This window comes from Cyprinodon tularosa, unplaced genomic scaffold (assembly GCF_016077235.1).
Source record: "Cyprinodon tularosa strain WSP-4 unplaced genomic scaffold, ASM1607723v1 ctg615, whole genome shotgun sequence".
Lineage (NCBI taxonomy): Eukaryota > Metazoa > Chordata > Actinopteri > Cyprinodontiformes > Cyprinodontidae > Cyprinodon > Cyprinodon tularosa.
In genome coordinates, this window is record NW_024039358.1 from 90,948 (window position 1) to 103,935 (window position 12,988).

The 12,988-nt window shown below is 37.4% G+C and overlaps 1 protein-coding gene across 1 annotated transcript; it reads left to right on the plus strand.

The window, feature by feature from the left end:
• The first annotated feature begins 584 nt into the window (after positions 1-584).
• LOC119798245 (interleukin-4 receptor subunit alpha-like) lies at positions 585-12,201 on the plus strand. Its single transcript, XM_038307601.1, has 10 exons — positions 585-716; positions 4,242-4,401; positions 4,484-4,613; positions 4,697-4,784; positions 7,941-8,028; positions 8,097-8,230; positions 8,326-8,518; positions 8,681-8,780; positions 8,868-8,937; positions 11,197-12,201. The coding sequence occupies exons 2-10, from the start codon at positions 4,302-4,304 to the stop codon at positions 12,040-12,042; spliced, it is 1,749 nt and encodes a 582-aa protein (XP_038163529.1). The 5' UTR covers positions 585-716; positions 4,242-4,301; the 3' UTR covers positions 12,043-12,201.
• The last annotated feature ends 787 nt before the right edge of the window (positions 12,202-12,988 follow it).

A 12,988-nucleotide genomic window follows, 5' to 3' on the forward strand; every position in this document is an offset into this window, starting at 1 on the left:
CTACAAGCATGTTGCTGCAAGGAAACATTGCTAAATACGGAACCACCATGGGGCCTAAATTCACCAAAGCTTGTCTGGTTGGTTGCTAATGCCATGTTTTAAAAACAAGAGCAAAACTCATGCATTGACTGGTTAGGAACAGAAAAAATAAAAATAGCTCTGATGCAGTTTTGCCTATTGCACCACATCCTGCTAAATTAATTAATGCCCGCAAAAAATATCAGAAAAGATGCAAGGCACATGTTGGTTAAACTGACTTGTGTTTATATAACAAGACCTAATGGAACCAAAAGTGACTGATCATATTATTTTACATGTTTTCCATAGACTTACCTTAATTTCTTTATTACAATGTTCCAACAATTCTTTGTGAAATTAAGTAATTCAGCGACTAAAATATGAACCCATTGCTGATGTCAAATCAACAGAAGTCTATCTAAAATTATAGACACTTCCTGAATACCTTCAAAGGAAATAACCAAAAAAGGTCTTAGAAACCATCACCACAAGATAATGACCTCACACAGTAAGGGAACATAGATGACTCATTCATCTGATAAACTGTGTTGTCTATCAACCATTCTCCGTCATTTAAGATAAGAAACTGAGGTGTTTTAAAATAGGATACTGAGAAAAAACTAACTATTTCTCTTTCAGTGGATGCCAGCTGCCACCAATTCAGCATGTGAATCAGACATTGTTACCCCCCGAAATAGGTAAGACTTATAAATCTACACCTTTACTTTATTTGTTGAATATTCAGGTCTATAACCAAAGTTATTTGAGGAGTATAAAATGGTAGGAGGAAGGCAGGAAATGATAGAGCTCACATTTCTTATCACTATTAGAAAATCAGTACAAAAATATTTTGACAGTTTAAATTCATGCCTGAAAATATGCCTGAAAGTATTTATAGAAGGTTTTCTTTTTCTTCATTTGCCAGCCAAAAATTCTTCAGAGCTGTTGAAACATACATTGGGGCAATTATGCTACTGCGATAATTAATAACTCAGAACTGAAAACGTTATGTGTACAAATAAGCTAATATTTTTAAATGCTTCAAATGTAATTCTCAAACATTACAAACACATCCTCAATACATAGATCAAGGCTGCTTAGAACAGGGGAAATAATTTGATCATATTAATGTTATAACATTACAACCAAATCTAATAAACCTATAAACTAAGTAAAAACTCATAAATGAAGTAATGCAAACATACAAAGTTATAAAATCTAAGTAAGGAAAGAGCTTGCTTAAATGATCTAATACTTTACTAGAGGTGTCAAGGTGTAGTTTATTGGAGCAGTTTCATAAACTCCAATAAGGTGGTTTAGCTGCTAACTAAACCATTATGTAGGAGTGAGAAGCCTACAAGCAGAATTTGGAGGAATATTTGAAGAGGAACTTATTTTATGTAATTTAATGTAATATGTTCGTTGTTATAAGCTGATAGTTGGATAGTCTGGTTCTGAGTCCTACCTCTACCCTGGCCCTAGGACAACGAATCCAGCAGTCATGGCCAGAGGTGTCAAGTAAAGAAGTCCAAATACTTCATTACTGTACTTAAGTACACTTTTTATGTATCTATACTTTACTCCATTACTTATTTTACTTCTTACTTCTAACTTCTACTAATCACATTTTCACACAAGTATCTGTACTTTCTATTGCTTACATTTTTAAAACAAACGTTACTTGTTACTCTTGGCTTCGGTTTAATGTTTATAAATATTTATTTCACGTCATGTGTGCCATCCAATGCAGATCATTGGCGCTATCCGCATCTAGTGAAAACTAGTGTAATTGGATGTGTCACATAATGCAAAAACTCATTGGTTAGCTAAAGGAAATCATCAGAAGCAAGCAGGCGTTCTTTAAACTGCAAAGGTGAATTGTCTTTTCCAATGCTACAGTGTTGGATTCAGAAAAGATGTTAATATGTTTGAAAGGTCGGACACAGGCGAGAGCGTATCGGGAGATGGAGATGGAGACGGAGACCAACAAGAGACCAACTTGGTCCTATCTCAAAGGATTTTTCAAAATAGTTGTAAAATTGAGCTCTCAATTCATGTAGTTGCATCTGGCTGTTTTCTGTTAAAGGTTACTTTATACTTTAAAGGAGAAGTTCGGTTTTTAACACTTTTAGCCCATTTTCTGTAGTGTCAGGGATGAAATCGAATGATCGACACCAAAATTTTGACAATTGGTCCTGTCTCTGCTTTTTGGCTCATTTAGAATCCACCCCTGGCTGCTTCAGAACGGCTTTCATAGTGCATGTCCGATAATGTCCTTAAAACAACCTTAAACGTTCTTTTTTTTAAATATGCTACTCACCGTGTCGTCAGCGCTGTTCAATGACGCTCCAAAAAAAGTTTTGTGAAGAAAAAACGTTCCTGTAGTGTTTTATTTAGCATTTTGTAAATCCCATTGAGTTCTGTTGGAATAGTCAATATTCCCCTGCCACCGGAAACGGAAATGGGGCCTGTTTACACAGTTGTAGTCTTTTCGCTTCACTCTGTGTACTCCGACGTCGAGAATCAAGAATCCACCTTTCGTATTCCATTTTCAGAGTTTTTTAAAGTGTTTAACAGAGACGTTAGCACCTCGACGTCGGAGTACACAGAGTGAAGCGAAAAGACTACAACTGTGTAAACAGGCCCCATTTCCGTTTCCGGTGGCAGCGGAATATTGACTATTCCAACAGAACTCAATGGGATTTACAAAATGCTAAATAAATAACTACAGGAACGTTTTTTCTTCACGAAACTTTTTTTAGAACGTCATTGAACAGCGCTGACGACCCGGTGAGTAGCATATTTTAAAAAAAGAACGTTTAAGGTTGTTTTAAGGACATTATCGGACATGCTCTATGGAAGCCATTCTGAAGCAGCCAGGGGTGGATTCTAAATGAGCCAAAAAGCAGAGACAGGACCAATTGTCAAAATTTTGGTGTCGATCATTCGATTTCATCCTGGACACTACAGAAAATGGGCTAAAAGTGTTAAAAACCGAACTTCTCCTTTAAGTAGTTTTTGGAGCACATAGTTTTTCACTTTTACCTGAGTAAAGAATTCAAATTAATACTTCAACTTTTACCAGTGTTTTTAAACTGCAGTATCTATACTTCGACTTAAGTAACAAATGTGTGTAGTTTTGACACCACTGTACTTTATGGAAAAAGTCTAATCTGGAAAAGACAGTTGTTGGTTGTCTCCTGTATGGGGAAACTAGCTGTATTCATTAATCAGGTTGGATTTGTATATCCCCAATTTTGTCCAGAGTACAGGTGACAGTGCAAACTTGGTTATGCACCGAAATTGCAACAGCTGACAATGTTTGAAATAGATTTACAAAAGGATTTTAGAAAAGCATAACACTGTTGTTTCCTAGTTTACCAGCCATGAGAGGCAGAGCAACAACATTTCTGTTTTTCTAAGCATCTTTAAGAAAGAGTAATCAACAAACTTCATTGACTATGTTTGAAGTGCTGTATGATCAAAATAATTTTTGAGAAAACTATATTATAGACTTGTTTTAAAAAGCATTAGAGCCTCCTCCTTCGAGGAGTTTATCCTTTAGTCATAACGCATGCTACAAAGTCCTAGAGTTCCATTTGGGTTTTGTTTGACTACACCATATTTCCAAACTTTTCATAATTTTGTACAGCAGAAGTTAAATGGACGTCATCATACATTTTTCTCCAGTGGTGCCTAAAATAATGAGTTTGGCAGAGATAATAGAGGTTGACTGCAATACTAGTAGTTTACGTGGAAGAAACTTTTCATGTTACTTCTAGGTACTTGCAAGTAGGCAACTCTCCCGATTCAAATTTTGACACATCAGAAGATTTGTTTCTTATCAAGGGTTTTATGTACAATTTGTGTAAATGTAATGCAAATTGTTAAAATAAAATAAAAATATTTAGTAAAAATGATTACTAGCGTTCTGAACAGAGGTTTCGCATGGTCTTACAAATTTACTAAAATGCACATACCCTGCATACATTACATGAAATGATTTGCATTTGTAACATTAATCTAACACAGACTATTTTAAATTACGGCAAAGACGAATTAAGTAAAACTCCATCTGATTGCAATAACTTTTATAAGAATAAATGAAAAATTAAAGTTTCAGCAAATAGAAAAAGGCAGAAGAAGGTGGTATTTAAGAAGAAATGTCTTCAAAAGAGAAAATGCTGGATCAATGACGATATATCTGTATCTTAAATATTTAGGTGATGAAGACTTGAGCCCTCCCAGAAGGTTGAAGTTTTCTAAAAGAAAGGTTGCTGCAAATGGAAAATAAAATGACACCTTATTTTCCGTTCATTCTGCTTCATCTGCTTCCAATTTTCGCCTTTGGACATGATGGTTGTCCCAGCCTCCCGCAGAAGGGTTAGTGTCCACTGTCACTGGAAAAAATTTTAATCAGTTAAGATGGGGGTTCTTTTTGCCTGATCTTATCTTCTCTTACCAGGTCTCACTTGCTACAATGATTACAGTCATAACATAACCTGCATTTGGAAAAGCTCACCTGTCACAGATCAAATGAATCACATCTGCTCAATATATGCAAAAAATATACGACATTACAAATCTTATTATGGGTAAGAAACACTGCAGAAATGTTAGCCAAATTGTACATAGAACAATAAAACAATAAATGCAAGATTCTATCTTTTCTCCTCAGTTCAAATGCCTCCTGTAAACTACTTCCTTATGACCGCAACAGACCAGACTTATTAAAGTGCTCATTGATTTTCGATGGAACCTACCTGGTAAGAATTAATGTACAATTGATGCTATGATATATTTAATACCTTCACAAATTTAAATACATTTTTAGATTTAATAAGAACAGCTTAAAGGTATGGAGGAGGATCTTTCATTTGCGGGTGGATCATCTAAATAAGTGGTCCTCCTAATTGTCAGTCACTCGGGTGAATGTTTACGTAAGGCCGCCCTATGTGCTTGTCCCTTCAGTTATCTTTTTCTTCGCATGCGCACTTTCAGACCTATATGTGTGGTGAGCTACGGTTCCAGACAGTCATCGAAGCTCACCTTTCTCCCTGCAGTTCTTTAAAATGGCTGAACAGTCAGTTAACTCGGTTTGCTACAAAGTCTAATACAGTATATAGTCCCAGCTCTATGTAGTGATTAAGAGATTTAGGTGTTAGGGTGAATGATCGGGCACATCAAGCTTCTATGAGCAATGAGAACAGCACCTTTTAAACAGCACGTGCATTAGGAGAAATGGGCTTGTGCATGCTCTCGCACGTGCGTTTTATTTTTTTAAGTGGAGAGGGCAGGTTTTTTAAGAAAATATGCAAAATTCCTCCACAATACCTTTAATATTAAAGGTGCAGGTAAGCTGCATAAGGACCTTCACAGAATTTGTTTGTTTTTTGTCTTATCTCTACCTGCTCACTTATGAGCTCTAAATTTCGCTTAACCAGAGGCAATTTCATAGATAACATGACTAGGGTTGGGAATTGATAAGATTTTAACGATTCCAATTCCCTTATTGATTCTGTGAAACCTGGGGCATTCTATTTCTGCCTGCCTCGGCAAAAACATAAGGCACTGAATGGGAGCTGCCAGCCTCTAAGCCAGCCAGGATACCCGTCTCGTCACAGTCATCTAAATCTAATGGAGAAGGCATCCCTTTAATGAAAAAGCATTACTGTACAATTTTGGGAAATAAACTCATCTCCCCCTGATTTAAATAAACAAGCGTCACCTTCCTCTCGCTCCCTGAACTGCAGAGCAACTTCGTAAGACAAGGCAAGGCAAGGCAAATTTATTTGAATAGCACAATTCAGTACAAAGACAATGCAAAGTGCTCTACATGAAGATAAAACAGAATCAAAGCAAGTAGGAATAAATAAATAAATAAATAAAATAAAATAAAAAAAAGCAGAAACAAAAAAGAATATTAAAAACAGTTGGACTAAAGAAAATATGTTTTAGTTGAACTGTTTAACTTGAACAGTCGAAGGCAATCCTAAACAAATGTGTTTTTAGTGTTGATTTAAAGGAACTCAGGCTTTCCGCACTTTTACAGTTTTCTGGAAGTTTGTTTCAGATAAGTGGAACATAGGAACTAAATGCTGCTTCTCCATGTTTAGTTCTGGTTCTAGGTATGCAGAGCAGGCTGGAGCCAGAAGACCTGAGTGGTCTGGAGGGTTGATACACTGATAGCAAGTCTGTGATGTATTTAGGTGCTAAGCCATTCAGAGATTTATAGACTAACAGAAGTATTTTAAAGTCTATTCTCTGAGATACAGGGAGCCAGTGTAAGGACTTTAGAACTGGGGTGATGTGCTCTACTTTCTTAGTCTTAGTGAGGACACGGGCAGCAGCGTTCTGGATCAGCTGCAGCTGTCGGATCCACTTTTTAGGCAGACCTGTGAAAACACTGTTGCAGTAATCAATTCAACTAAAAATAAACGCATGGATTAGTTTTTCCAGATCATGCTGAGACATTAGTCCTTTAATCCTGGAAATGTTCTTCAGGTGATAGAAAGCCGACCTTCTAATTGTCTTTAAATGCTTTTGGAGGTTTAAGTCTGAATCCAGCACTACACCTAGATTTCGGGCCTGATCAGTGGTTACTAGCTGAAGCGACTGAAGCTGTGTGCTAACTTTAGATCCCTCCTTTATTGGTCCAAAGAGTATTACTTCAGTTTTTATTCAGTTGAAGAAAATTGTGGCACATCCAGGCATTGATTTCTTCTAAGCATTTCCTCAGTGCTTGAATTGGTTCATAGTCACCTGGTGACATGGTGATGTAAAGCTGTGTGTCGTCAGCATAGTTATGGTAGCTGATGTTGTTGTTTTTTATTAACTGAGCCAGAGGGAGCATGTAGATATTGAATAGGAGGGGACCCAGGATGGAGCCTTGGGGAACCCCACATGTGATTTTTGTCATCTCTGATGTAAAGTTGCCTACTGACACAAAAAAGTCCCTGTCCTTTAAGTAGGATTTAAACCAGTTGAGAGCTGTACCAGAGAGGCCGACCCAGTTTTCCAGGCGTTCTAACAGGATGGAGTGATCAACAGTATCGAATGCTGTACTGAGGTCCAATAGTACCAGCACTGTGGTTCTTCCACAGTCTGTATTTATATGGATGTCATTAAACTCGGCCAGTTTTCTTTGTATACTGCTCCACTTCTGAAAGCAAAACCTTTTGGGCTCATTTTGGCATCAAGACAGTTATTCTTATTGCCACACTGCCAGACAGGATGTTAAAAAACAAAAAAAACAAAAACATAACTTTGTATACCTTGCAGCCTATGGTGATCCTCATTCGTACATGTGGATAAAGTTGTTTGGCACTTATTGCATTTATCTACAGTAAAAATCATCAGAAAGGACAGAGGGTGGAGAGAGAAGTGGGAGGTTTGTAGCAGATGGCCAGAAAATGGAAGTTAAACCCAGAAAAGCAGCTTCTAAGACCTTCTTTATATTTATAAAACTCGTCCACGTACGTTGATCGATAAAAATATGACAGTACTTGCTGTATCTCCTTTTGTGTGTAGTGAGGGGAACTTTGATACAGGTTTAGTTTCACTTGGTGAACAAATAAAATCTGAATATTTTGGAGATTTTAAGATTAACAATTGAGATAATTTTTTCAATAATCTTTTCAATCCGTGTATCATTCGTTCTTTCTATTTTCAATTGTCAATCAAAAAACAAAAAATAAAAAATTGACTGGTTATTTTGTTTTTTGTTTTTTTATGGTTAAACAAAAAAAGAAAAAAGGATTTGTTTTTCATATATCAATTCTAAGCTCAGATCAAGAATACGAAATGGAAAAACGGACCAGTCAATTTTTTATTTTTTGTTATTTGATTGACAATTGAAAATAGAAAGAACGAATGATACACGGATTCTTTTCTCAAATTGATTTTTTATTTTTATTTTTTAGTTTCAGTCATATAGTAACATATTCTTGAATGTGAGCTGTTCCCCTTCAAATCAAAGTGAAATCCTCAATTACAAGCCCGCGTGTCATGGTAAGTCGGAATAGTCATCCCAAGCAATTTTTTGCATGACCTGGTGATCATCTGACATTGTCTTACAGTAAGGGTGAATCCTCCTCAAAAGCCTGAAGTCAACTTTACCAAAGTGTCCTGGTTCACCCAAGTTGCAGAACATTTTATGATTGAACATTACAGCTCACAGCTGCAGTGGAAACAAAAGGAACAGATTTGGAGTGTAAGGTTTTTATTAATAGCAAAGTTCAAACAAGCTTTTAGTATGTGGTATGAAAGGCTGTTAACTTTCTTCCTTTTTGTATTCTTGTTTGGAAGGACCGCCAGACCAAAAATGTTAAGTGCAAATTTGAATGTGAGGCAACACTGGTGCAAGACTGGCTGGTGCAACGGGAGACATATGAGGCCCGTGTTCGTGTGATGTCCCAGACTCCTTTCGAGGGAACCTGGAGTGACTGGAGCCCCACTGTGACTTGGGTACCACTTGTGGGAAGAACCAGGCTAGGATCAGGTAAAATGTAGGCTAGTTGTAACTTTTTAGAGATATGCTTTTAAACTGTTTTATAGGACTGTGTTGTGTAAGTAAAAAAAACATGAAAATCAAGAAAATGAAGACAAATATGTTGCATTTGAATTTGGATTGACAGTACTTGCACTGTTCTGCGTTGTTTAGGAAATGATGTGGGTGTTTTGAACTGGTCTATTTTGGGCATGGCACTGTTTGGTTTGCTGTTGCTTCCTGGCGTATGCTTCACAGTTTTGAAAAGCACCTGGTATGTAACAGAAGAAAGACGTCTTTTACTTGATCAAACATGACAGGCAAATTTCTATACATTCATGTAAATTTATTGTCTGTTTAGTTCCAGGGTCTACTTTGAGAAGATTATTGGTTCACCTCTACCCAATCCTGCAAAATCAGCACAATTTAATGTAATTTTTTCAATTTCTTCTTTTCTTCTTTTTTTTTGCGACACCAGTCTTTCGCAGGGCAACACAGGAACTTACAGAGACATTCAGAATCAAACACTCATGCACACATGTTCACACCTAAGGAGAGTTTATAGATGCCTCAACCTAACAGTCATGTTTAGTGACTGGAAGGCCCAGAGAGAACTCATACATGCATGGGGAGAACATGAACGCTGAACTCTGAGCCGAGAATCGAAGCCAGAACCTTCTTGCTGCAAGGCAACAGTACCACAAACTGCGCCACAGTGCAGGTCATAAGAACAAAAATATTAGGTAATACATTTAGTGTAAAATTAATCAAAAAATATGCTCAGTTAAACGGCGGTTTGTTTTTCTCCTTTTTATTGTATGGTTAGGAACTACTTTGGTGTTCAGTGTGTTGCCCATGTTTATTTCCTGGTTCATATCATCATATCATGAGAGTTCCCAGGGTCGCCATGAAAGAGGCTAGCACTGTCAGTAAACAGAGAGGTTTGTAGCTGGACCCAAAATGCAGAGGCAGAGATGATTTCTTGTAGATCTATTGCTGCCAAAGTTTAAGTCCAAAATTAAACATGTGAAACATGGGAACCAGATTAAAGTTAACAGGAGGTGAGTGACTGGAACTGATGAAGACATGACATTATGATGATGATCCAGCAAAGACAAACTGAAGGGTAAATATAAACTGAGCCAGAGCCTAACATGACAAAGGTTGTAGTAATGATCTGAGTGGGAACAGGTGTGCAGAGAAAGAACTAGAAGAAAACCAATGGGAAGGAAGTTGACACTAGGGGGCAATGGAGAGTAACTGCTAAATGTAACCTAAACATTACTAAAAACAATTAGCGACAAAAATAAAACTAGAACAAAGACTAAGGACTAAGGTATTTCATTTTGGCAAAAGAGGAGTCGCCTGCAATCATGGAATCCAGCAAGAGAAGCAAACCATTAACAGTCTAAACAAAAACTAGAGAGTCTCTGGATCCTTCAAAAGTATTTAAACAGCAATTTACTGTCGATTCTTTAGCTTCTATTGAATTTAACTGCACTAAATATTTTATTGAAACAGTAAGGGTGATAATTATTATTATTTATTGTTCCTTTAAATGTGATCAGTAAAATTACATTAGTCTTTAACGTCACATGAGAGGTAAACATACCTCACATGTTTTAAAAGGTTTACTGTAAGCAAAATGATTTGAGAAAAAAATGTTGGAAGACTAAAAATGAATAAACATTGAATTGAGATATAAAAGAATGGCTTAATGAATAATGCATAAATTAACAAAGAATCATTTATGTTCTGAAAAACCTTTTAAAAAAATAGTGTGTTTTAATCAAATTATTTTTATATATTAGAACTTTCTTATTGTTTAAAGGTTTATTGTATTTTCTTATACTTTACATCAATTAGACGGCAAAAGATTGAGGGGAGAATGTAAAGGGTGGGGCAGTGACTCTGGTATGTGTGTACAGAGCTCAGCCTGGTGGACCTGCTTATGCTGCTCCCCATGCTTCAAAGTCAGACAATCTGAGAACTTATTGTGAAGGATCGATTATTGGAGACAATTTGGAAAAAGATATGTATTAAAAATGTGGTGGACTTAAAATTTCCCACAATGCAACTTGAAAAGTACTGATTATCCATGGTCACTAGACGAGCAGATATATCCCAGAATGCTTTGCGTGGAGAGCTCTCCCCATCTTTGTTATTAGCGGCGGCTAATAGCAAAGATGGTGTAGACACTGTGCGGGGAGGTGGAGTCACATGACTAATTGACAGCGAAAAGTAGTGATCGTCTGTCTGAACAGTAAGTTAACTGAGTTATCTATGTAGTCCCCACTCTTTAAACAGTGATTGATGGATCTAGGGGTTAGGTCAGATGATTGGACATAGCCACAGTAACATTAAAACATCCATATTTCTAATGACTGTTTGAATTCTGCATGTTTAAATAAAAAAGTTAAAAATTTTAAAAAGCCACTTTTTGTGCTACATTAATAATCAGCTCACAAAGTCAAACTTATGTCAAAAGTCAAACAAAGACAAACTTATCCAGAGAAAGCATATAAACATGAATCAGACTATTGCAAAATTAAGCTTAAAATACATAAATGGAAAATCTGCAGTGGGCAAAACTGATCGTTTATCTTTATTTAGGGTCATAAAATCTTTTCTAATTATTTAACATTCTTATATCTTCTCTCACTAACCCACCCCCCATTTTTTTTCCACAGACTTGGTTGAATCCATACTTCTCCAGTGAATCCTACCATTCCTTCTTGAAATCAGTGGATATTGTACCTGTTGAAATATTTTCTGTTGTAGATGACATCATACTTTACAACCCAGAAGTTAAAAAGATGCCAGACAACAACAGAAAATCTAGTTGCTCCAGCTTCTCCAACCCCGGCTATTCTCATTTTTGCAGTGCTTCTCCTGGGTTTCCTTTTAGTCCTGGGAGTCTTGGGCGCAGCGCTGTTGATGCTTCCTACATGAATGTCTCTGTTCAAGAAGAAGAGGACTGTGATGTGACAAAGAAAAAACAGGAAATGGTTAAGCTACTTCTGATGGGCAGAGTTAACAGTGAAGCATTGGGTATTTCTGACTATAAGAATGTTTACAAGCTTCAGGCTGAGCCCCAAAGGCTCCACAGTACAGACTCAGGCATGAGCAGTTATGAAGAGGACAGCCAGTGGATCATGGAGGCAGACAGTATCCATGTTATTGAAGGAGATGACGAGAGAGATCAGTGTATACCAGAGGACAACGAAGGTAATGAGGCAAAATCCGATGTTCAGAAGTTGTTTGTAGGCAGTGTGGGCTTTTTGGACAAAAGCTCTGTTATTTCACCTTACAAGGTGATCCCAATTATTAACGCTAAGAATAAAGACCTCCACCGGCTTTACAGTGTAGATTCAGGCATGAGTAGTTTTGAGGAAGTCAGTCAAGATAGCATAGAGGAAAATAGTATTTTAGAGATGGAAGAACACGATGAGGGAGCACTGAGCGGGGAAATAGAGAAGGAAGAGGTTCAGAAGTTGTTTGAAGGACAAAAATCTCCACAGTTTTTGTCACATTAAAACAATGTCCCAGTGATGTACAGTGAAGTCCTGGGTTTCCAAGCCTAGATTTAGGAATTAGCAGGGTAGAAGAGGAGAGTCTGGAGAACAGCATGGAGAAGGTTGATTAGCCCACCAAAAATTCTTGCTTCTTGTTCCCTCTATTTCCATCCACTGTCTTGGTGAGCCCTTTAGTACAGGGTGTCAAAGTGGTTCCAGAAAGGGCCATGTGGCTGCAGGTTTTCTTTCCAACCAAGCAATAGCACAACAGACTCCAGTTATCTAATCAAGTCATCATGTTAAGACTGGACTCACTTGATAAGATGACTAGAGTCTGATGTGCTTTGCTTGGTTGGAAAGAAAACCTGCAGCCACACGGCCCGTTCTGGAACCAGTTTGACATCCCTGCTTTAGTATCTTTGTCTCAACACCAATTAAACATCTCAGTCACAGCTGGATTAAATTATGCCACCACTTCATAGCAGTGACATATTTAAGTAGATTATTCTAGCGTTAGATAGCACTGAGCATCCGCCTTTGGATGATCGTTACAGGCCGGTAAAACAGCAAAAATAACCAGAGGTATAGGTGTTTGTGCATAAGTTTCCATCTACATATGGCAAAACAGGGCATGCACGATTAATCACTGGTTTCATTATTGTATAGAGGACGTCCTCTTACGTAGTTTAGACCACACTGGAAGTTATGATAATTTATTGATGCAGGTTAATTGACAACTTCCTCCACATCATTCTACCTAGTGCCACTAAGGGCATTTTGCTAACAAGTATGAGGCATCTTGCTAAAAACAAACAGGAAATCACAGGTTTAGTTGTACTCCACTATAATGTGGGCTCAGTTTGAGTGACACCACAGAACTACCATACCTCCTGAGAGTCAATCAAAGTCAAGGAAATGCTTTCAAAGGTGGGGTAACGTGCAGCTCAGTCAGGGGACCTGCCTACTC

What these genes read in the sequence shown, in the direction of transcription:
- LOC119798245 (XM_038307601.1), top strand. Translation starts at nt 4,302, where the DNA reads ATGGAAAATAAAATGACACCTTATTTTCCGTTCATTCTGCTTCATCTG. An exon ending in TCCCAGCCTCCCGCAGAAGG is followed by an intron (nt 4,402 to 4,483) that starts GTTAGTGTCCAC and finishes TTCTCTTACCAG; the next exon opens with GTCTCACTTGCTACAATGAT. An exon ending in AAAAGGAACAGATTTGGAGT is followed by an intron (nt 8,231 to 8,325) that starts GTAAGGTTTTTA and finishes CTTGTTTGGAAG; the next exon opens with GACCGCCAGACCAAAAATGT.